The 25,432-nt window shown below is 34.2% G+C and overlaps 1 protein-coding gene across 1 annotated transcript in view; it reads right to left on the reverse strand.

Annotated features, from left to right (window-relative positions):
- AdamTS-A (ADAM metallopeptidase with thrombospondin type 1 motif A) overlaps nucleotides 1-25,432 on the reverse strand; it is a 646,314-nt gene that overhangs the window by 245,368 nt on the left and 375,514 nt on the right. Inside the window, exons 15-18 of the mRNA XM_089091831.1 lie at nucleotides 22,871-22,997; nucleotides 19,823-19,958; nucleotides 3,594-3,801; nucleotides 1,157-1,321 (exon numbers count right to left, since the gene is read on the reverse strand). Coding sequence (XP_088947957.1) covers nucleotides 1,157-1,321; nucleotides 3,594-3,801; nucleotides 19,823-19,958; nucleotides 22,871-22,997 — 636 coding nt within the window. The remainder of the gene's footprint in view (nucleotides 1-1,156; nucleotides 1,322-3,593; nucleotides 3,802-19,822; nucleotides 19,959-22,870; nucleotides 22,998-25,432) is intronic.

Consider the following 25,432-nt stretch of genomic DNA (forward strand, 5'->3'; position numbering starts at 1 on the left):
ATGATTACAAAAATACATCAAAGATCAAACCAAAAGATTAAAGCATATTTTATTAACCGAAAATAAAAGACAGTAATCTCTCTTTTTCTCTTTAGAACGAGCTTTAGGAAATGTTCTTGAGTGCCAAAATTTAAAGGAATTTCCTTTCAATATAGCCATTAATAACATCGATACCTTATTACCAAAGGGCCGTGTGTCTGAGACTGCCCTTTTAAATTTAGTATAGTTGTTTCTAACAGTTATCATTGTTAGGTTAAAGTTCATATTCAGGTTGAAATTTTTTGGGCGGAACTTTTAAGCTAGCTGAACTGCCACTTGATCACTCTTGTGGGTGGTCGACTAAATCAGACTTAAAACAAATCCAGGAAAAAAAAATCAGCCTTTGGTAATGTGTATTTAATCAGGCGAGAAGCAGATCTAGAGACAAATCTTGGAAAGGCTCAATGTGCCAAGGGTGTCAATAAGTACAATCTTTGGGGAAGGGGGCTGGATAAGACAAGGGTCCCAATAATTGACTAAATTAACAAATTTATTTAAAAAAAAGTTAAAAACAGAAAAGAAAGATCCAGAGGGTTCCCTGGCACCCTGAATCCACCAGTGAGTTAGTCACTTATATTCTAACGTTCTTCCAGCAAAATTGTCGTTAATTAGACAGCTGACTAACCAGTGCATGCTAATTGTATTAAAATTAAGAATTGCATTATGTTGTGTTGGCATTTGTTTTATATTGTATAAGGCCATTTGCTGATTTTGTCTTACCTTTATAGTCACCGATTTTATGGGTAAATAAAGTATAATGGCCCAAACTTAACACTAGAATGTTGTAGAATTATGAGTAAGGATAGGTAAAACTATGGTATATTTTGAGAAACTGGGTGCACAGCTAACCAAGCTCTTTCAACAAGCTAGTCAAAAATTGGATTCATTTTTTTTTTCTTTTTGCCTACCCGCGTTTTCTTGTGAAAAATTAGATTTTATTCAGTTTTGATACACTTAGACAATAACACTAGAATAATACTCCAGTTTTCCTTCCTTCTGCAGATTTGTATGTTTCTTTTTGATGGAAAAAATAGCCATTTTGATAATTAGGCATCGATGATTTAAAATTTTGCAAAAGCAGCACATGGGCATTGCATATTATTTTTATAAAACTTACAGGGCTCCATTCACCAAACTTCCATTCCGGGCATGCTTCTCCGGAGCAATGCCGCGTTATCTCCAAAGAGGTCTCATTACAGTAGAAATCCTTAATTTTTTTGCCTCTTTCATCATGACATGAAAATGACCTTGTTTGAGTACCTCCACCGCAGGATTTTGTGCACTAGAAAAGCAGTTAATTTGTTAAATAAGCCGTTTAGATGCCAAATTGATTAATCTACTTTTAGTAATTTTTTATTGTAATTTTTTTATTTTTCAAATACAAAGTATTTGATTGACTTTTATCTTAAAATCCGAGTTAGTATATTTAACTTCTTAAAGATAAATAAAAACAGTAAAGAATGCGGTACTTGACTTTACAGTTCCTTATATGTACCTAACATAATATTGATATTAATTACTATAAGAAATTTAGCATCGGAAGATTCTCTAATAAAAGAGATTAACAGAAAAATTGAAAACAAATTGGCAATTAAATGGCAATCAAGTATTACAGTTTTACTTAAAGTCAATCTATTAGAATTTACGACGTAAAGTATTTCAACACATTCTCAAACCAAAGGCAAAAACCAAAATATACTGAGCCTATTTTGCCAAGGATTTTCATATTCAAATTAAAATCAGCTATTAATTTTTTTCTGCGCTCTTTGTTTTATGCTTACTAATAAGCAAATTCTAAATATACTGAACCAAATTATTCGCATATTAGAATCAAAATCAGCAATTTGATCTTTTTAAATTTCTTCATTGTTTGTTTTATTGACTAATACAGTTTCAGTTATGAAGAATATAATTGATGAACCAAAAATAGCGATATAAACGTTTACATGAGTTATGGTTTGTCTACAAAAGTGATTAAGACTAAGAAAGTGACTTAGTTACTTTCTAGAGAATAATAAAATGACTAAAACAATAAATTTCGTACTTCTGATTCATAATATCAATAAAAATGTAATTATTTTAAAAATTTTAACCAAAAATTGACTAGAGCAGCTAGTTACAGTGCAGCGAAATGAAAAAAAAAATCAACAAAATTCAGCAAAAGTTAATTTCAACCTGTGACAGAATTCAAAAGGGAGCCAAAATACTGACTAGGCCTTGAGTAGGCTATAATTAAATTTAGTATCTTACAACTAAATAAAACAAATTAATAGTGCTGGTTGGAATTTAGATGATGCATGACTGAATCATGAACTTTATAGGAGAGGGGGATGGTTACGAAGACAAAGAAGATAAAGAGGCTTACCTCTCATGAAGCTAGACTATTTTTAAGACCAATTTACGCATCGGAGAAATGTTGTTTAGTTTTGTACGAGAAACATGTTTTTTACTAGTTTTTTTTTTTTTAACGACTAATTTAAGAGTTGAGTAACCCCAGTCCATCCTTGCTGCAATATCTTAATTTTCCAAGTTTTTGTTTCTTTTTAAACGGATCTATCAATCGTCTCCCCATGACCTGCGTGTTGTTTCATTTGACTTGGATTTATCCGAGCTTAAAAAAGACAGTCATCAAAAAGTTATATCCAAGGCGGGGGGGGGATCAAACCAGGTAGCACCGCCTCTCAATACAACCAAGGGATGATGCTCTTTTTTTACCTCAATATATTCGGATAAATCCAAGACAAAAGTGGCAAAAGTGAGACTATTGACAGATTCGTTTAAAAGCAAGTAAAAACTCTGAAATTTAAAATATCGTCGCAAAGAAAGGCTGTGGTTGATTGCAAGGGCGCTTATTTGCCCTTGAACAGACCTTAGTATTGTTTTTTTCTGTCAAATAATGGGAAAACACAACCCTTTCGGGCCCATATATATTGAAATCGTTCGTAATTTTTAAAATATCACACTTCTTTAAAAATTCAACTTTGACGCTCCTAAATAAGATCAACACCACAAGTATTACTAGATATTGAAATATTTATAGAAACTATCAAACTATACTTATTGAATATTGAAACTATGTTGAGATCCATCCATTTATCTTGGCGAAATGCAGAAATTTTTTTTACTAACGAAATATAGGTATTTGTTTTAAATTAAATATTCGTCCCTAGTTTGAGTATTGCTAAGAGCTAAAGGCTTTCATCATTAACAAATCTATGGCAAAAATATATGTGTGATAGCTAAATACAAATTATTATATAATACCTAAGCTAAATATCAACAAAACATGATTAATTATTAGCTAAACATAAGCAAACGAATAAATTTATATTACTGAATATAAATAAATGTTAGCTATTAACTAAAATGCTGTCGTAGCTATTTATTGTAGTAAAATCCAGTTAATTTAATTACCATTAGAATATAAATAGTTGTTTTCAATTAAAATTCATATTCCGAATCAGAATTTTGTAAATAGTTAACCATTATCATCACGAAAAACTGCAAGATAGAAAATATAGCTGATTGACATTATAGAAAATTTTCTGTCTTACCGGCAACCATTCGCCATATCTCCAGTAAGCTTTAACACATGGTCCCACACAATTTTCTTGTTTATTTGGAATGGTCAAATGACTACAAAACGTCGCATTCATAATCGTTTTTGATCGTTCGGATGATGTTTTTACACACTGATAGTGAATTGTTGCTACTCCAGGACCGCAGCTTTCTGAACATTCGGACACATTTTGCTTTTCCCAACTAGAAGATAAGACAGCACTGAACAAAACCTCTGAACTAGGGGGCTAACATGGAATCACCAAGTTGCAATGACATATCAAATCCCTCAGGGCATTAAAATCAAAATATTTTCCCTCTTGGACTAATCTTAGGCCTATTCAGCCTGATAACTGTGACTTCATGAGATGTTTTATTGGTCGTCTTGAAATAATGGAATTTTTAAGGGAAGAAAAACATTTTTGACAATATTGTCACTTTGAACAGGGAAAAGAAATAGCCATAAATAACTAGTTAAGTCTGACAACACTGTTAACCCGTAGAAATTAAGTATGTGTGTGGTTTATAAGTTCTCACTTAACCAATTCAAACAATTAGATTTCAGTTTCACTGCCATTTGTTCTTGAAGATTTGAAGAAGGAATTTAGTTAATTTTAACAAATTAATAGACAACTTAGTGCATGGGTCGGCAACCCGCGGGCAACAGGCAGCCCGCGAGGCGTATTGGTGTGGCCCGCAAGACCCTCCCACAACGCACCTGACGGACCATATTACTCACAATACCCATACACAACGAAGTGAAAGGGGATACAATCAAGCATTCTCAAAAAAAGTCCGTAAGCCTGATCCAGTATAGTTAGTTTGATGTTCAACCATCCAGACCAGATCAATTATTTTGGTATGCTAGCTTACAATTTTGTTTTTGACCAAACCTATCTCAAAGTTTGGAAAATACACCCCAAAAAATTTTTTTTTCTTTAGATTTTCTTTGTTTATTCTTTTTTAGCATAGTAAAATTAAATTTAGTGCTTGGGGTACCTAATGAAAGTCAAATTATCTGGTCATCTTGTGGCGAAACATTCCAAAAAAACAAAAAAATCACGCCTTGATTTTGCAAGGATATTTTTTTTTCAAAAAGGTTTAAGTACATCCAGGTTGTCAAAGGAGCATAGATACAATATCTCAGGAACAGCATGGGTATTAAATTTCAACTTTCAGGGACACTAGATGGGGAGTAAAGCTAAATCAAAAGGTACGATACATATCCAGATAGTCAAAAAGGTGTTACGTTAGAAATTTCAGAGCATATTATTGGGGATGTAGAACTAAATCAAAAGACTCTATGTCCGTCCAGTTTGTCATAAGGGCATATTACGGCATCTTAGGAACGCATAAAGGTATTAAGCTTGAAACTTATGGACCTGTTCAGAGGGATTTATAACTAAATATGGATGTTAAAATGGTCTATCTACAATATATATGGGATGGCTAAGGACATTAAGGTGAAACTATCAAGGTATATTGCAGTGTATATTAAACAAAATAAATATATACTCCATGCATGCAGGTTGTCAAAAGGGCATATGAACAATATCTGAAAAACAGCTAAGAGCAATAAATTGAACCTTTGAGGGCTACTACAACTACTACTTATGCAATTAGTGCTACTGCTATTGTGACTTTTTCAAACTGTGACTGCTTTTAACTGTTTGAATTTGTGACTACTTGCAACTGCAAATACTTGTGAATATGACTGATTGCAACTGCGGCCGCAACTAATTGTAACTGCAATTGCCAGTGCATATGACTGACTGCATCAATTACTTTGCTATAGCAAACAACAAGACAATTCGTAAGAACTGGAGCAATAGCAAAGAGACAGAGATAGACTGGCTGGTAGGTTTTCGAGCTTAAAATCCACAACTGTTACTACGCAAGCCTGAACCCACAAGCTTAGGTCATGCAACGCGCTTTAACAGAGTCAACATTGAACAGTTCTTCTTAAGCCCAAGGTCAGTTATAGAGAAGCTTCCTTGTAATGCACGTAACATATACAAATGTGGCGAAAATTCTGATCACAGTTCACCACAGTGACCATAGTTCACGTTCCTCCTAAAGTGTTTAGGGAGAGGGGTCAGATGATATTGTGCAATTCAACATCCTCACACAGAGGTGTCCTTGTGACCATGGTCTGGACTGTTTCTGCAAGCAGTCAGTACTTACACCTTAATTTATATTTCCAAGGAAAAATTTTAGGCCTCATATGCTAACTGGTGCTCCAGCAAACTCAGCAGGGGCAGTCCTACCATCGGGTTGGATCAGCAAAGATCTATTTTTGAAATATATTCATCACCTCAAGGACAAATTCAACCATTGGTCACTTTCCAAATTGCAAGAAAGCAGTAGAAGAAGCTTGTATAAATTTTGTTTGGCAAAATACTAAAATGGAAAGTCCAACTTCAAACTGAGTTTGCCAAAACCGGGTTTCTGATCAAACAGTTCGTGGTAACGAACTGTAAGTAAGGAGCGACCCGGTTCAATGGTAACCGAAACTCTAAGAAACGGAATTTTGGTACCAATAGATACATCAAAAGAATCAGATTTTATATAAGTTTCATCAAGTTTAAATATATAAGTTTCATCAAGTTTAATCTTACCCATCAAAAGGTACGCGCCTGTGAAAATTTGGCAGATTTTCGAAAAAAGGGGAAAGACCCCCTAAAAGTTATAGAACCTTAATGAAATTCACACCATCATATTCAACGTATCAGAGAACCCTACTGTAGAGGTTTCAACCTCCTATCTACATAAGTGTGGAATTTTCAATTTTTTGCCAGAAGAAAGATCAAGGGTGCGTGTTTATTTGTTTTTTCTTTTTTTTTACCCAGGGGTAATCGTATTGACCCAGTGGTCCTAGAATATCGTAAGATGGCTCATTGGAACGGAAATTAAAAGTTCTAGTGCCCTTTTTAAGTGACCAAAAAAAATGGAGGGCAACTAGGCCCCCTCCCACGCTAATTTTTTTCTAAAAGTCACCCAATTAAAATTTTGAGATAGCCATTTTGTTCAGCATAGTCGAAAATCTAATAAATATGTCTTTTACGATGACTTAATTCCCCACAGTTCCCAGGGGAAGGGCTGCAAGTTATGAACTTTGCCCATTGCTTACATATTGTATTGGTTATTGGGAAGTATACAGACATTTTCAGGAAGAATTTTTTTCTGGTGGGGGGGGGGCTGGAGGAGGGGATTACTCGGGAAAAATCTTTCCGTGGAGAATGTTCCTTCGGGGTAAGGGAAATGTCTATGAAGGGGGCGCCGTATTTCCAAGCATTATTTGAAAAACGATCGGAAATTAAATTAAAAAAAAGTTTTTTCAACTGAAAGTAAAGAGCAACATTAAAACTTAAAATGAACAGAAATTATTACGTATATGAGGGGGTTCTCCCCCAAGTCAATACCTCGCTCTTTACGCTACAGTTTTTTTTAGTGCTTTCAAAAGAGCTATCTATTCTAATTAAACGGCCTTTGTGATTCAGGGGTTTATGAATTAAAAAATTTTTTAACTTTTAACGTAAAGAGCGTGGTATTGACTAAGGGGAGAACCCCATCATATACGTAATAACATATAATAAATAAAAAAAAAAACAAAAAAAAAAGCTATACGGCTCAATAGTAATCGAAACTTTAAAAAACGGAACTTTGATGTCAATAAATGTATCAAAAGAATGGGCTCTACTTGCTGATTCTAAATATATGAATTTTATTAAGTTTAGTATTACTCATCAAAGGCTACGAGCCTGAGAAAATTTACCTGATTTTTTAAAGAGGGGGGAAACATCCCCTACAAGTAAAAGAATTTTAATAAAAATCACACCGTCAGATTCAGCGTATCAGAAAACCCTATAACATAGGTTTCAAGCTCATATCTGCAAAAATCTGCAACTTTGTATTTTTTGCCAGAAGAAAAATATACAAATATAGAAGTTCGTTACGTAATTTAATTCGTAAATTACGTCAGAACCAAATTTAGGGACAGCCATTTAGCAAAAGAAAAGTAAATTTCTTATGCAAATTTTGTTTACTTATTCAATGACGGCGAGCCAAAATAAAAGCTGCATTAGCTAAAAAACGATCAGAAATTAAATAAAAAAAACAAGTTTTTTAAACTGAAAGTAAGGAGCAACATTAAAACTTAAAAAGAGCAGAAATTATTTCGTATATGAAAGGGGCTGTCCCCTCCTCAAAGCCTCGCTCTTTACGCTAAAGTTTGACTCTGTCTCACAACTTTATTTTTTAAAACAATAAAAAACTTTAGCGTAAAGAGCGAGGCGTTGAGGAGGGGACAGCCCCTTTCATATACGAAATATTTTCTTCTCGTTTTAAGTTTTAATGTCGTTCCTTACTTTCAGTTTAAAAAACTTGTTTTTTTTTATTTATTTCACAAAGATCTCATGTAAGAGGGATATTTTCGAAAACCCCTTCCCAGTGGATAATGGCAATGTACCAAGTGATTTGCAAATCAGCATGATAGATTTGCAAAGTGATACGACACTTAATATAGATTTTAAGGAAAAAATCAACTTGGTGAATTTCTATGGAACCTTTCATTTTGAAAACTACAAGGAATTATGACATTTGCAGAGCAAATAATTACTATATTTGGTAGTACATATAATTGTGAGCAAACTTTTGAAATTCTGAACTATCGAAAAAACAAACACTGTTCTCGGTTATTGGACATACATTTAGACGCAATATTACACGTCTCTACTACAAAATTGCAAGCTAATGTAAAAAAAACTTGCAGGTCAAATGCAACAACGAAAATCTTATTGATTGTATTAGATACAATAAATGTAGTTAAAATATACGGTAAGCGTTTTATTTTTAAACCTAAAATATTTGTATATGTGTATATTGTAGATGTACTCTACTTATTATAGTATACCTACAGTACTACACTACAGTGTAATGACATGTGACCCAAGTGCGGCCCGTACTTTGGTCACATATCCCAACGTAAACTTTTTGGTCCTTTTACAACAAAAGGTTGCCGACCCATGACTTAGTGAAACAGCAAATTCGTTGATTTGGTTCTCTGACTTGAATTAAACTGACATCACTTCTGAACACCACAATATCCATAGTTATTGTCCAGAACATCAACTTGCGAGATGAAGCTAAATAGTAGTCATGCAAATAATTACACCTTTTTTTTACCAAACGGTAAACATATGTAATTAAGATGGAAACTTTTGCTTATAGCTTCTCTGGACTGCTTAGTTCGCATTCAGTCACTGAATGCCCTAGCAGAAGTCAGCTATCATATGTACATCGGATGACATCCAGTCTGCCCGTATACTGTGTCAACATTACATCAAATCTACAAGCAATTACTTCTTAAGTTTGAAGAGATCGCAATTATTTGATGAGATGACAAATTTTACCATTTGGACTTATGAGATCTAAATTCAGGGCAGTAAATTACTAATTTTGGAACCCAAAAGCATATAAAATAGGCATAGAAGATTACTAATTTCAGTATTCTATTAAATCGAAAATATAAAATTTCTGTTCTGAAAATTTTTTTTTCGTTCCGAGCATTCACAAAAATGTAGAGGGGGGACGAACGAACTTTTTGATTTTTAAAATGAAGATATAAGAAAAGTATTCTCTGAAGCTTAGAAATATTTTATTTTTATGAATTGCAGAACGGCTTTTGAAAGCAAGGATCCCATCGGTACTCGTCATGCATGAATGAATGAGTGGTTTTGGTCAGTGACTAAACCCGTACAGAGTATAATCTACAAAACAGAGCACAAAAATATCAGAAGCTGAAAAGAAAAATAGTACAAAGGAATAAAGATACAGATTTTCATCTACATTAGTGATGTTATCTACATTACCTTATCTATTTTGCTGAGCACCAAAATTTGTAATCTGCACAACAGATTTTAGGTAGCTTCAAATTTCTTGGTTACCAAAATTTTAAAAGCTGTAGCGCCGCCTTCAAACTCATAGAGGGCCGACCCGGGAGCAAAAGCACCGACTTTAGTTTTACCAGAATCTGGTAAAACTACATTTTTGGTAAATTTACATTTTTACACTTCTGAGCAAATTGTATCCCTTGTCATGGTAAGATTACCATGACAACTTGTAAGCAATAGGGAAGAATCCAGCATCAGTTCAATTAAAGAACATCAATGAAATAAAAATAAAAAAGAAGAATTAACATGAATAAGAAATCATGAAACCATGGATTCAAGAAGAAGAAAAAGAAAAGAAGAAGACACTATGAAAATGTCATGTACGATATTAAGGAGCAAAAGCAAAGATTTTTACAGGCAACACACATTGACAGCAGAAGTTAAAAGTAGAAAAAGATTAGGAAGTGAAGTAAACAAACTTGGTCTTAATTAAAAATAATGCAATTGTATTTTACCCTTGATCAAAAACATGATCGCTACATGAACTATCAAAACACGCTTGAACATTTTGAAACATGTCGTTTTACATATTTTTAAACACATCGAAAATGTTTAAAACAAGGTTTTGCTGCCATTATAGCTAAAAATTTGTTTATACATCCATTTACTTTGATTAATTTAAAAAAACTTTCTCCACAAGACTAGTCAAACAGTTCGTGGTAACGAACTGTAAGTAAGGAGCGACCCGGCTCAATGGTAACCGAAACTCTAAAAACTGGAATTTTGGTACCAATAGATACATCAAAAGAATCAGATTTTAATTTTGATTTCAAATATATAAGTTTCATCAAGTTTAGTATTACCCATCAAAAGTTACGTGCCTGAGAAAATTTGGCTGATTTTTGAAAAAAGGGGGAAAGACCCCCTAAAAGTTATTGGAGCTTAATGAAATTCACACCATTATATTCAGCGTATCAGAGAACCCTACTGTAGAGGTTTCAAGCTCTTATCTACAAAAATGTGGAATTTTGCATTTTTTTGCCAGAAGAAAGATCACGGGTGCGTGTTTTTTTGTTTTTGTTTTTTTTTCCCAGGGGTAATCGTATTGATCCAGAGATCCTAGAATATCTTAGGATGGCTTACTTCAATGAAAATAGAAAGTTTTAGTTGCCTTTTTGAGTAACCAAAAAAAATGGAAGGCACCTTGGCCCCCTCCCACGCTCATTTTTTCTCAAAGTCACCCAATCAAAATTTTCAGATAGCCATTTTGTTCAGTATAGTCAAAAATCTAATAAATATGTCTTTTACGATTACCTAATCCCCCACAGTTCCCAGGGGAAGGGCTGCAACTTTGCCCATTGCTTGCATATTGTATTGGTTATTGGGAAGTATACAGACATTTTCAGGAAGAATTTTTTTTGGTGGGGGGGGGAGGGGGCTTGAGGAGGGGGTTAATCGGAATAATGTTTCCGTGGAGGATGTTTCTTTGGGGTAAGGGACATTTCTATGAAGGGGGCGCCGGATTTCCAAGCATTATTTAAAAAACAATCAGAAATTAAATTAAAAAAAAACAAGTTTTTTCAACTGAAAGTAAGAAGCAACATTAGAACTTAAAATGAACAGAAATTATTACGTATATGAGGGGTTTCTCCCTCAAGTCAATACCTCGCTCTTTACGCTACAGTTTTTTTTAGTGCTTTCAAAAAAGCTATCATTCTAATTAAACGGCCTTTGTGATTCAGAGGTGTGTGAAATAATTTTTTTTTACCTTTTAACGTAAAGAGCGTGGTATTGAATAAGGGGAGAACCCCATCATATACGTAATAACATATACGTAATAAAAAAAACAATAAAAAAAACAAGCGATACGGCTCAATATTAAGCGAAACTTTAAAAACGGAACTTTGATGTCAATAAATGTATCAAAAGAATGGGCTTATAATGCTGATTCTAAATATACAAATTTTGTTAAGTTTAGTATTACTCATCAAAGGCTACGAGCCTGAGAAAACTTACCTGATTTTTTAAAGAGGGGGGAAACATCCCCTAAAAGTGAAAAAATTTTAATGAAAATCACTGTCAGATTCAGCGTATCAGAAAATCTGCAACTTTGTATTTTTTTCCAGAAGAAAAATATACGACTATAGAAGTTCGTTACGTAAGTTAATTTGTAAATTACGTCAGAACCAAATTTAGAGACAGCCATTTAGCAAAAGAAAAGTAAAATTTTTATGCAAATTTTGTTTACTTATTCAATGACGGCGAGCCAAAATAGAAGCTGCATTAACTAAAAAACGATCAGAAATTAAATAAAAAAAACAAGTTTTTTAAACTGAAAGTAGGGAGCGACATTAAAACTTAAAACGAACAGAAATTATTCCGTATTTGAAAGGGGCTCTCACTTCCTCAACGCCGCGCTCTTTATGCTAAAGTTTTACTCTTTCTCACAACTTTATTTCTTAAAACAAAAAAAAACTTTATCGTAAAGAGCGCGGCGTTGAGGAGGGCACAGCCCCTTTCATATACGGAATAATTTCTGTTCGTTTTAAGTTTTAATGTCGCTCCTTACTTTCAGTTTAAAAAACTTGTTTTTTTCATTTAATTTTTCAAATAAAAATAAAGAGCTCCATTAAGCCAAGAATGAGCAAAAATAAAGTAAAATAATATTGCATGCGTAAAACTGTCAAAAAAACTGTAAAACGTGTATCACTGTCAATAAATAAATGAAACTCAAAACGAACAGAAATTAAAATAAATAGCCGAGTCAAACTCAAAACGAGTAAAAATTAACATGAGTAGGGCAAATAACCCCCATGCCTTCTCAGGCCTGAACATAATTTGCGCTTAGCTTTAATAAATAGAAATTTATTAAATTTTTAAGGACTATATATCCGTGTATGCATACTAAACTGACAATTCACAGCCATTTTTTTTTTTAGTAAAGTGCAAATTATGTTCTGGTTTTGACAAGGTATAGGGGTAGTCAAAGACATAATTTTCAGACTTTTCAACAGCGCTGAACAAAATGGCTGTCTCAAATTTTGATTAGATATTTTTAGGAATTGATGGTCGCGGGAAGGGGGCTTGTTGCCCTCCAATCACTTTTGACTAATAAAAAGGGTACTAGCCCTTTAAAATTTCCCATCGAATGAGCTGTTTCCGAAGTTTCTATGACAACAAATGGCCATCTTAAAATTTCTATCATATGCATTTCGGGAAAATAGGAGGTGTGGGAGGGGGGTTTATCCACCCTACGATCTCTCTGAATCTTAAAAAGGGCAGTGGAACTTCTGATTACCAATGCAATGAGCCCCCTCCAAAGTTTATACGATCCCCTTTTCTATATATATATATATATATATATATATATATATATATATATATATATATATATATATATATATATATATATATATATATATATACATATATATATATATATATATATATATATATATATATATATATATATATATATATATATATATATATATATATATATATATATATATATATATATATATATATATATATATATATATATATATATATATATATATATATATATATATATATATATATATATATATATATATATATATATATATATATATATATATATATATATATATATATATACCTTATATAGCCCCACGGCATAACTTACAACCCTTGCCTTGAGTTCTGTTGGGGGGGGGGTTGATCCTCAAAGACATAATTTCCAGACCTTTCAATTACGTTGAACAAAATGGTTATCTCAAAGTTTTTATTGAATGTGTTTGGGGAAATGATGGGCGAGGAAGGGAGGTTAGTTGCCCTTCAATCACTTTCAACTATTTAAAAGGGCACTGGCCCTTTAAATATCCGATCGAATGAGCTGTTTCCAAGGTTTCTACGACAACAAATGGCCATCTCAAATTTCTATCAGATACATTTCGGGAAAATACGAGGTGTTTGGTGAGGTGGGTATCCGCCCTCCGATCACTCTTAATCTTAAAAAGGGAATAGAACTTCTGATTACCGATCCAATGATCCCCCTCCGAAGTTTATACGATCACCCTTTCTATATATACCTTGCATGCCCCTAGGGCGTAACTTACAACCCTTGCCCTGAGAGTAGTGGGGGAGGGAGAGTGTCACCCTCAAAGACATAATTTCTGAACCTTTCAGTGACGTTGAACAAAATGGCTACCACAAAATTTTTATTGGATGTGTTTGGGCAAATGGTGGGTGTGGGAGGGGGGCTAGTGGCCCTCCAATCACATTTGACTATTAAAAGGGCACTGGCTTTTTCAATTTTGAATCGAATAAGCTGTTTCCGAAGTTTCTTTGACAACAAATGGCCATCTCAAAATTTCTATCAGATGGATTTCAGGAAAATAAAAGGTTTGGAGGGGGGTTATCCACCCTCTGATCACTCTGAATCTTCAAAAGGGCACTAGGACTTTTGATTACCAATCCAATGAGCCCCCTCCAAAGTTTATATGATCACCCTTTCTACAAATTTTTGAAAGTGTCTCAAAATTTTTATTGGATGTGTTTGGGAAAATGGTGGATGTGGGAGGGGGTTAGTTGCCCTCTAATCACTTTTGACTATTAAAAAGGGCACTAGCCCTTACAGTTTTCAGTCAATTAAGCCTTTTCGAAGTTTCTAAGACAACAAGTAGCTATCTCAAAATTTCTATCAGATACATTTCGGGGAAATACGAGGTGTGTGAGAGAGGGGAATCCACCCTCTGCTCACCCTGAATATTAAAAAAGGCTCTAGAACATTTAATTCCAATCAAATGAGCCCATTCCGGAATTTTACTATCACCCTTACTATATATACCTTATATGCCCCCAGGGCATAGCTTACAACCCTTGCCTTGAAGGCTGCGGGGGGGAGGGTGTTTTCATCCTCAGAGATATAATTTTCGGACCTTTCAATTACATTGAACAAAATTAATATCTCAAAATTTTGATTTGATGTGTTAGGGGAAATGGTGGGCGTGGGAGGGGGGTTAGTTGCCCTCCAATCACTTTTGACTATTAAAAAGGGTACTAGCCATTTCAATTTCCAATCGAATGAGCTCTTTTCAAATTTTTTTTACAACATCTCAAAATTTCTATCAGGTGCATTTCAGGAAAATACGAGGTGTGTTTGTGAGAAGGGGGGGGGGACAACCCTCCGATCACTCTTAATTTCTACAAGAGCACTAAAACTTCTGATTAGCGATCCGATGAGTCCCCTCCGAAGTTTATAAGATCACCCTTTCTATATAAACCTTATATGTTCCAAGGGCGTAACTTACAGCTCTTGCCCCGAGGGCTGTGGGGAGTTGTCATCCTCAAATACACAATTTTTCGGACCTTTCAACTACGTTGAACAAAATGGCTGTCTCAAAGTTTTGATTGGATGTGTTTGGAGAAATGGTGGGTGTAGGAGGGGGGTTAGTTGCCCTCCGATCACTTTTGACTATTAAAAAGGGCACTAGCCCCTTCAATTTCCAATCGAATGAGCACTTTTCGAAGTTTCTACGACAACTCCTTCGATTCAAAGTGCCCTAGTCTAAAAAAAATTAAAAAAATGCCCATTAGAAATGGGACAAATAAATTTCATCGATTTAAAATATTCCCATTAAATGAAATCTTTAACTTCTAGATACCAAAAAAAAAAGAAAAAGAAAATTCTTGTTAAAATTCATCAACTTTTATTGCTCATCAAATTTAAAAATATTCTTTCATTTGCAGCCAAGAATCTCAAAAGGAATCCAATATTTTAAATAAAATTTGGAATCCAAAGCAATCTTTGATGCCACCATTATAGATAATCACTATGGAATTCCAGGAGGTCTTGACATTTGTTTTTTGTTGTTTTTTTTTCTGGTCAGATAGAATTGACATTGGTTTTGGTCAGGATTACCATAAAAATCGTGACAAAACGCTATTTTCTTTACATTTCTGAATTTAATTTCAGACATATCTGAGTTCAGATAAAAAAACAATATTCTGATCTAATTTAAGCAGAGTCTAACCATCATGATTAGATGAATAAATGTAGATTAAAACTAAGCTCTGGAGACCATGAGTTTTGATGAAAGACCAGAAAACCAAACAAGGTTTTTTTTTAGCTGGGCAAGGTTTATTTTTTAACCTTCATGGCAACCGTGGCCGTAGGACTTCATTAACAGAAAAAACCTCAGAGATAACAAGTGCCCCTAGTACTAGCAAAGATGGGCAATAGGCATTGTTTACTGAAAACTGTTATTTTTTGTTCTAGGATCTGATTTGGCAAGAGATTCAACCCCTTTTAAGAAGGGTGAGTCCAGCTGTGAAAAAAATTCCAATAGCCATTAATGACCAAAGTTTTTGAGATCTATTCTACACTACTGTTCTCCCTCGAGCTAATCACTGACGTATCTGGGGAAGGTTTTTGAGTTAAGACGACCTCTAAAAATGTGAAAATAAACGTTTTTGGTATTAGGTAACAACCAAAAACCTTTTCCGTAGTTAGGCATTCCCCACCCCCGTTTCTAAAATAAATTAGATATCTCTTGACTTTAAATTACCAGCAATAAGAAACTAATGCATATCTCTGATTATTATTCATAATATTGTCAAGGTTTTTATCGCTATATACCATTTAAAAAATAAGATGGACATAGAATTTCTTGAGTGACCGATCAAAGAGTTCGTAGTAACGAACTGTAAGTGAGGAGCGACCCGGCTCAATAGTAATCGAAACTCTAAAAACAGGAATTTTGATACCAATAGATATGCCAAAAGAATTGGAGCTTTCTTCTGATTTCAAATATATAAGTTTGATCTTACCATTTAAAGGTTAAGCCTCTGAGAAAACTAGCCTGATTTTTCAAAAAAGGGGGGAACACCCTCTAAAATTATAGAATATTAATGCAAATCACACCATCAGATTCAGCAAATCAGAGAACCCTACTATAAAGGTTTCAAGCGCCTATCTAAAAAATGTGGAATTTTGTATTTTTTTTTCCCCAGAAGAACGATCACGGATACGTGTTTTTTTTTCAGGGGTGATCGTATATACCTAGTGGATCTAGAATATCGTGAGAGGGCTCATTGGAACAAAAATTAAAAGTTCTAGTGCCTTTTTTCAGTGACCAAAACAATTGGAGGACAACTAGGACCCCTCCCACACCTTTTTTTTCTCAAAATCGTCAGATCAAAATTTTGAGATAACCATTTTGTTTAGCATGGTTAAAAAGACAAATAACTATGCTTTTGAAGATATTATGACTCTCCCACAGCCCTTGGGGAAAGACCTTTAAGTTAAAAAGTTTGCCCGTTGTTTACGTATAGCATTGGTTATTGGGAAGTAAGCATACAGTTTTCGGGGGGGGGGAATCATCTACTGGCAGGATTTTCCATGGGGATAATTTATCATGGGGAGGGAAGTTTTCAGGGGATGAATTTTTCAGGGGAAATTTTATACTTGGGAATTTTCCTGAATTCCTATACAAAATTCTTCTTGTGTATTGCCTTCTCATTTTTACTCAATTTTACGCCTGGAGATGTTAAGGGTAATTGTCCGGGGTAAATTTTCGCCAAGATTGAATTTTCTAGAGAATAAATCCTTGGGGAGCAAGGACTTCTCCGGGGAGGATTAACCGGGTTTCTTGGAATTATTTAAAAAATGATCAGAAATTAAATTTTAAAAAAACAAGTTTTGTCAACTGAAAAGTAAGGAGCAAGATTAAAACTCAAAACGAACAGAAATTATTGCGTATATGAGTGGGATTACTCCTCCAAAACACCTTGCTCTTTACGCTAAAGTTTGAATTCTGTCCCAATTCTTTAAAAACGACTCCTGAAATACTATTTTCGTTTAATTAGAACAAATAGAAGCTTTTTTTAGAAGTACTAAAGAACTTTAGCGTAAAGAGCGAGGTGTTGAGGAGGGGGCAACCCCATTTAAATACGTAATAATTTCTGTTCGTTTTAGGTTTAATGTTGCTCCTTACTTTTAGTTGAAAAACTTGTTTTTTTTTCATTTTATTTAATTTAATAATGGAACTGAATCTCTAAAAAAATTCTCTAGCCTTATGAAAGGCTATAGAGATTCCGGCAAAAGAATAATCAAGGCATAAAAGATCGAGCTCACAATCAAATCTCTCGACAACAGATTGGAATAGCTTCAAGTTCAATCACTATATTGAATGTTCTTAAAAAGAAAAAAAACACATAAATTGCGTAAACTCTAGCTTGTTTTATGACTTAGTTTCCTGGTCGATTAAGTTCAGGCAACGCGGCTAGACATCCTGGAATAAAAATCTAAATTTACGATACATAAACTAAGGCTAGGCTAACAAAGGTCAGAAGAAAGAGCATTTTTGTCCTTTCATGCTTGATGTACAATATGTGCATGGTTATCTACAACTTGACTAAAACTTTCTTATTTTGGCTTTGAGGACTAATTTACAACTCCAAACTTTCACTCTTAAAAATAATGTAGCATACACATGGGCGTAGGCAGCATATTGTCTAGGGGGGGGGGCAGTCGATAGTGTGATGGAGTTTTATCAACTGCTTTTCCCAAACCATCTGCTTTTTCAGCCATATCTAATGTAAATTTGAAGGTCTAGGGGAGGGGCAGCTGCCCCCCCTCTCCCTACGCCCATGAGCATACAGATTTCTTATTGGAAAAGGAAATAAACAAAAGAACAGGATTTAAGGCACACTGGAAAGATTCAGTTATTAGGTTGATAAAAGAAACAAAGAATATTTTTTGGGAAAACGACAAGTAAATGGAGGATTTGGCCACAGCGAACACGAAGACAAGAGATTTTCTTTCCAAAATGACCATAATTTTACGTTCTATTGATTAGAAATGCCTTAGTAAACAACCTATATTTCAAGCCAATAACAATGGGAAAGTTTAAAAGAGTAAAAAATAAAATCTTCAAAAATGAGCAACTTTACGCTCAGTTTTAGCACAGATTTATTATTTATACATTCTTGCAAATTTAAAAACACAATTTTATTACAATGTATCATAATTTTAAAAAACAACTAATTGTGTGCGGAGTTGATATTTCAAAAGCGTTTGATAGTATGTTGCATAGCCACGCTTTTTTATCATTGTTGCGTAGTGGAGTGAACCCATTTATAAGCCAGTGTTTGACGGGTTGGTTTGGTAATTCATCTGTGCGAATTTTTTCGGGAGGGCAACATTCAGACCGAATTTCTTTACATCGTGGAGTAAAACAAGGGTCAGTTCTTAGCCCCGTCATAATTAATAATGCAGTTACAACAGCCACACGGTACCTACCCCCATATGTGATTGACGGTATCGACATTAGCCTCTTGTCGTATGCTGATGATATTTTGTTATTTTCAGACAATTTAATATCAATACAGAATGCAATTATATTAACATACTACATTCACATCTACGGGAGATAGGATTAGAGACTGAACCTACTAAAACAGAATTTTTTGTGGCAAACAATAATAGTGATTTCTAGTATCATTCAATTAGGATGGGACCACTTAACATTTTTAATAAAGATTCCATTAAATACCTTGGGTTGCCTTTTGGCCCGACAATTAAAGCTATGCGGGAGTTGGTGTTATCGTCTGTATTAGGAAAACTTATGGCCTGTTAGTCAGGGTGAAAGGTCGTTTTGATAAACAAACACTTATTATAATTTATAATTCAATGTTTGTACCTCATGTATTTTTCATTGTTCTATTTTTGAAGTTTTTGAGAAAAAGTGATAAAAAGCGTATCCGCGTGTACTTTTTCCAGTTTTGTAAATATTTTCTTGGAATTCCACTATGGTTCAAAAATAGGTATATTATATGCAAATTCGAAATATTTGATATTACTGTTAAAATGGATCAATTTTCCCCTTAATTGTCTAGACAATTAAGGAGAATAAATTTTCCCCTTAATTGTCTCGTTTAAAGGAAAAATAGTTTCGTCGCCACTGCTTTAATTAAACAGCTATTTATGCGTTATGTATTATGAGCGTCTAAGTGGTGTGTTTTTTGAGTGTTTTTAGTGTTATGCACGAATAAACTATCATAAGGTATTTATTGTATATTCGTGAGTTATTATGAGTATTATGAGCTACTTATTATCGTCCTTTCCGTTAGAAGTGTAATTTTGTATTTTTCAGTTTTCTTTTCATTTATTTCCTATACTCCTCTGTGTACATCCATGTATGTATAGATAAATTATAAATAAATAAATCATAAATGAATTATTATCATTATTATTATTATTTTATTATAATGTGGCAAAATATATAATGAACACAATTATCATGCAAAATTTCGCATTTATTGAAACCAATGTGTCGTAACTGTTTTACCTTAGTCTGCAATCTTGGTTACATTGCCCACTCTGCGGCTTTGGCTTAGAAAATTCAATGCAATGATGTTCATCTACCGTTACTCGAGCAGAAGGACCTCCAACTTGAGTACACGATATTACTTGGTTTTGGACGCCTGAAAAATTATCAATAAAATGGTAAAATTGCGTTGTAAGGCACAAGTCAAATAGAGAATGGACATAGCCTACCAGTCAGCTGTCTATTCAATGCTCTTTGCAAATACAATAGTCACTGACCGTGCATTTGTGTCCTACCATCCCCACCTGCCTAATGGACCTGGAAATACAGCTATTACTACTACTGTTACAACAACTACTACTAGTAGTAACACACTGCACTACCAGGTCGCCTAAGGCCTGAACAGCTGAGTAAACTCCTCCCCCACCACAATATATTCAAAACTTTCCTCTTTATCCACTCCCATGAAGTTTCAGCTTCCTTTGAATACTTTCTTATGACCTCTTTCACCCCATTTGGGATGGGATCAGTCATCCGTCGTTCGTGAAAGCTGTCACAGCCATCTCAACTTTTCCTTCATTATAACCCTACAAAATGGATTAACCAAATTTTTCGTATAGCTTGTTGTTTGACATACGGTTACTCCAAGGGGTACCTTGAATTATCCACAAAGAATGCCTCAAAAGTGTTGTTGGCTCTCAATTCAAGATAGGATTTATTTGGCATTATGAACCAACTGCTGATGAGACAAAAGGCACAAAACATAATGCAGACCCACAGAATAAGCACACCTTACTAACTGGCCTTGGGTTATATGCAGCCCCAAAGGGGTGAGGGAGAGACAGGGGCGCAACTGTAACGCCGATAAATACTATATTTGCAAAGAACATTGAATGCAAAATCGAATTTTTTCCATACTTTCCATAATTTTTTTCAACTTTCCAATATTTGCAAAGAACAATAAGTGCAAAATCAAATTTTTGGTCATACTTTTCTTGTTTTTTCTACATTTCTTAGAATTTTTCATCTGATTTCTGCCTTACAGCGTAAATCTACCAACAAAAGAAAAAATCCTTAGAAATGTTGCATTCAATTCTTCCTTTTATTCCAGTCAACGACGCGTTTTCTTCTGCTTTCTGCAGCCTCGGTAACAATGGGACAGTATCATTAAAACAACTAAATAGGTTGGTTAAAAAATACTCAAACTAATTTCAGTGAGCTATTCTGAGCATAGGCATAAGTCTATATGATTCAGAACTTTGTTTCACTTTTAACGTCAGGCTCAAGTGTGATTGAGGACTTACCGGCATAAGTCTAGATTACAAACAACAACAAACTTTAGGATATAGATTATTGAGGTCCGTGTAGCGCAGGTACTGATCTCCTCATATTCCACCTTCGGCCAAAAGTGCCAAGCGTAGTTGGGGGCTATCCATCCGACGCTTCCCTTGCTTTCCCCGAGATTTTTCTAGGTACCCATTTAAAGTTGGGTTGATATTTAGCTTGTTTTGCGGGGATACATCACTAACCCTCGCCCCAAACCAAACAATAGCCACCAGCAAGACTCAAACCCGCGACTTGTCGCTTATGAGTCCAGTGTCATAAATAATCAGCCAGGACAGACTAAAAATAAGCCCATGTGATTTAAAACGTTTCGGGTGTGTTCTTTTAGAAACTCTCCTTAAACGGCATAGCTTATTGAAAAATAATGTGTCCATAAATCAAGGATTTTGAAGCGTGATGAAAGTATTATAGGAATTTTTATTTTGCATCGAAAAACTAATCATCCCAACTTGTTCTTCCTCAGAGATAACATTGTTTTTATGGAAATGGAGTTCCCTAACTACACTGAATAAAATACGTTCAACAAAGGTTGGCTTGGATAGTACGAAAGTACCACGTTTAGTACTTTTGGTCCAAGTAATACTTTTTTAATATCTTCTGTGAAAGGTTACACTCTTTAATACTAGTTCGTAAAAGTAGTACTTTTTGTCCTAGAATGGTACTTTTTCAATAATCTTTCAAATCAACACAAAACTATTTTGTGTCTCCTTCAATATCACGATTTTTGGGCTTCACTTTGCATCCTCTATTAGGGACTCTTAGAATCGTACAGTAGACTTCATGATCTCAGATGTGGCAGGAATTTCGAATCTATTTGTAAATGTTATGGGACTAACTAGGTAAAATAATGGGTATTTTGTCTTTCCCCCACAGAAGCACTTTGGCCACACGTCAGTTTTCGGCGTTAACGTTAAATCAACCACTACTTTGGCATAAATTATTGCTTCTGATAGAAACGATTCCCGATATTATATATCCGAAAATCGATATTATATATCCGATATAATTTATCCGGAATTTTGTTATAAACACAAAATTCCTAGTCCAGAAACTTGGAATGTTCCTGCAGAGATGATCAGGAGCGCAAGATAATGGAAAGCTAAATCACTTAAGTTAACTGTCTTGTTTAATGGCTACCAAATCATTTTCTGCGATTATACTTACCTTTATCTTAACAGGTGGAACGTTTATTTAGCGTGAATCGAATTAATGTCTTTATTCTTTACCTAAAATAAAATTATGCAGCCGAAAAGTAATCTCATTAATTATACTAATAAATTATAATCCTTCGTGGAATAATCATATTAATTACCACAATAGTCAGTAGCAAACTTGGAATTTTGTCCCGTCCCCCTTGCCTTTATAGTTGACATACATATATGTGCATGCATGGTGTTTCACCGACCCAACAGAAATGTATAATCTAGTTACTTGTATTTGTCTTCAATCGAGACAAGGCTATAGCAAAGAAGAACCTGTTTTCTTTGATTACAGTCTTCGCTGGTTCTACCACAGAAGAAAAGACACAATTTGAACGTAAAACAAACAAGTAAGCCAGCGCTGGGAATAGTTAATTTTACAGCAGCAGTGAGAGCATTCTTATCAAATTGAAAAAGTTTGGCCTTCAATGCTGGACAGGGGATCATGGCCTCTATAATTTTAGCATCTAAAACCTTCATTCTCCAGTAGTACAAGTGAAACCCGAAGAACTAAGAAAGAACTTACCTTGGCAAGATGGATAACATTCCGTCCATCCAATGACTGACCATTTATACTTGGTTTCACTTTTCACACGCGATATTGTGTATTGATACTGAATGTCTGGGGGATAGAGATTACCAACCGATAATACCTGAAAGAAAACATCATTGCGCATGATACGTGCTGCTCTAATTATAATAAAAAGTAAAAACAAATCTTGGGTGCCTAACGAGACTTTAATCTGCAGAATAAAATTCGAGAATTTGCTCTTCAGGTCTACCATATTCACGAAGCAAAGTTAACAGCTTGTGAAAGCGTTTCCAACAGGAAGAGATTTCAAATTGTTGATAGAACTGTAAACTAGCTTCGGTCTTCCGTTTCTTGCTACTGAAAGAACAGCTAACTAACTTCAGCAATCGTCACTGATAGTGACGTCACTATCAGTAAAAACAAAGGAAGTTACGGTTCTAATTGCTTAAAAAGCATGAAACTAATTTGATCCCTGTCGCTGATACCCACAGCAAACTAGCCCGGCCATTGTCATTGATGGAACTGCAAATTAACGTCGGCAACCGTCACTTGCAGAACAACAAATCCCTTTTGCTTCTTGTCAATAAGAGGAATACAAATTTGCTTCAATCCTTGCCCTTTGTCAATTGTTGTTATCTTCTACATAAAAAAAACTAAAAGGCTAATGATGACATTAGCCTTGCTTTTCACGTTTGTAAAATTGAAAATTCAGATGGCAGGCTTAGATAGAAGAAAAGAGCTCTTTAAGCTTCCTTTGGCTTGATTTTAATAAAAATCACGCAGTTGGAACGAAAGTCGTAGTTTGCAATGAATAGAATTCTTTATCTAAGAATATCTGGAGACTCTCGGGACGTGTCACGCGTTAACAATCTTTGAAATTAAAATTGAAGAAACCTATGCGTGTGTGCGCATAACATCAAATCTTATGTGTAACGTAACGGATTGAGATTGACAAAAGAAATGAGTAGACTCAAGGGAAAGCAAATGAAAAGTTGCTGTATTAAAGTCGTTTTCCAAATACGTGTTTTGTCTTTAAAAGAGGACTTTAGGTTTTTTAACCAGTTCGTGATAAAAACAAGATATTTTTTCGTTAAGGAATGATATTAAATATGCCCTATTTTTTACTTATGTCCTTCCTAAAATGTGTGCATTAAGAATAAAAATTTAAGATTAATTTCATAGAGGCAATAAAAAATAGTTTTATGCAAAGACTGAAAGATCTCTCTAAGGGAACAGCATCCGGGTGGATAAAAATAGAACACTTAAACTACTGTAGTTGTAATTTCTGAATAACGCCCTAGGAGCAGCAAATGTTGCAATACACACACAAGTACATTTATATATCTACTATCTTTAAGAAAGCAACTGCGTATATATTTATGTATGTATGCATTTTTCTAAAAACGGCTGTTTTTTCTTCTTTTTTTTTAATTGGCAAACTGTGATTTTCTGGCCTGAAAAAACGATATAGATACGGCACAAGTTTGAGAAAATTCACTTAGAGCCTTGATTTTGGGATAAAATTTCATGTGGGTGACGTCACATTTATATATATACTTCATATCTATATATTTCATATTTATAGATTCTAATTTTCTGATGTCTTGCAGATCCAAGACCTTTGGGAAAAATTCAAAAATCTGTTGGCGGAAGATTTTATTCAGCAAGCATGACAAAATAATATATCTCGAATGCTGCAATCAAACAGGTTTATCGTATTATTGCATCCGAGTTAAATACGACTGCAATAGAAGGCAGTGTTGTCACCCTGGCCTGGAAGAATTTACTAAATCTCAGAGGAAAAATTTACTAAATCGCATCTTTTTTTACTAAATGCTAAAAAAAAATTTGCGACGTGCGGCTATCGAAAGAAGTATGGTGTGTAAAACTCGAGAACAAACATAGAACTGGTTTTTATCTGTCTTCATTAAGAGACAATTAGCTTACACTAAGTGAAAATCTAGTGGGGGTGACAAAATACATTAAACTTATATAATTTGGACTATATTTTTGCACATTAGGGGGGGGATTGGAGTAAATTATTTGAAAACAATTTTTACTTCATAAAATGCAGAATAATTGTAGCTAACATGTTTTGCATGCAGACCCGCTATACTTTCCTAACCCCCCCCCCCCCCCGAGTGTGCAAATATATAGCCCAAATCTGTTTTTAAAGTATTATATTTTCACCTTTTCCCTCTACAACAATGCCACATAAGTAGTTAAATAAATAGTTCCTATAGACAAACACTGAAAATTGTATAAATTTTTATATTGAATGGCTTAACATAAGATCAAAAAGGCTCTTAATAGCAAGATTTGAAATATTTTCTAGGTTTCAAAGGCAGGTTTAGACCAACAGTTCTCTTTTTCGAGCATGTTTTATTGTGATAAGTATTTTTTACAACATATTGTAACTGATTATTAATTGTAAATGATTATACACTAACAATTTTGTAAATAAGGAAAATTTGAATTTGACTACTTTGTTTTCTGAAAATCAATTAAATTAAACCACGGATGCTTAAATTTGAAGAATCCCAAGTACAAAATCGT

This window comes from Artemia sp. Qi Xiang Cuo, chromosome 1, assembly GCF_049724085.1.
Source record: "Artemia sp. Qi Xiang Cuo chromosome 1, ASM4972408v1, whole genome shotgun sequence".
Taxonomy (NCBI): Eukaryota; Metazoa; Arthropoda; class Branchiopoda; order Anostraca; family Artemiidae; genus Artemia; species Artemia sp. Qi Xiang Cuo.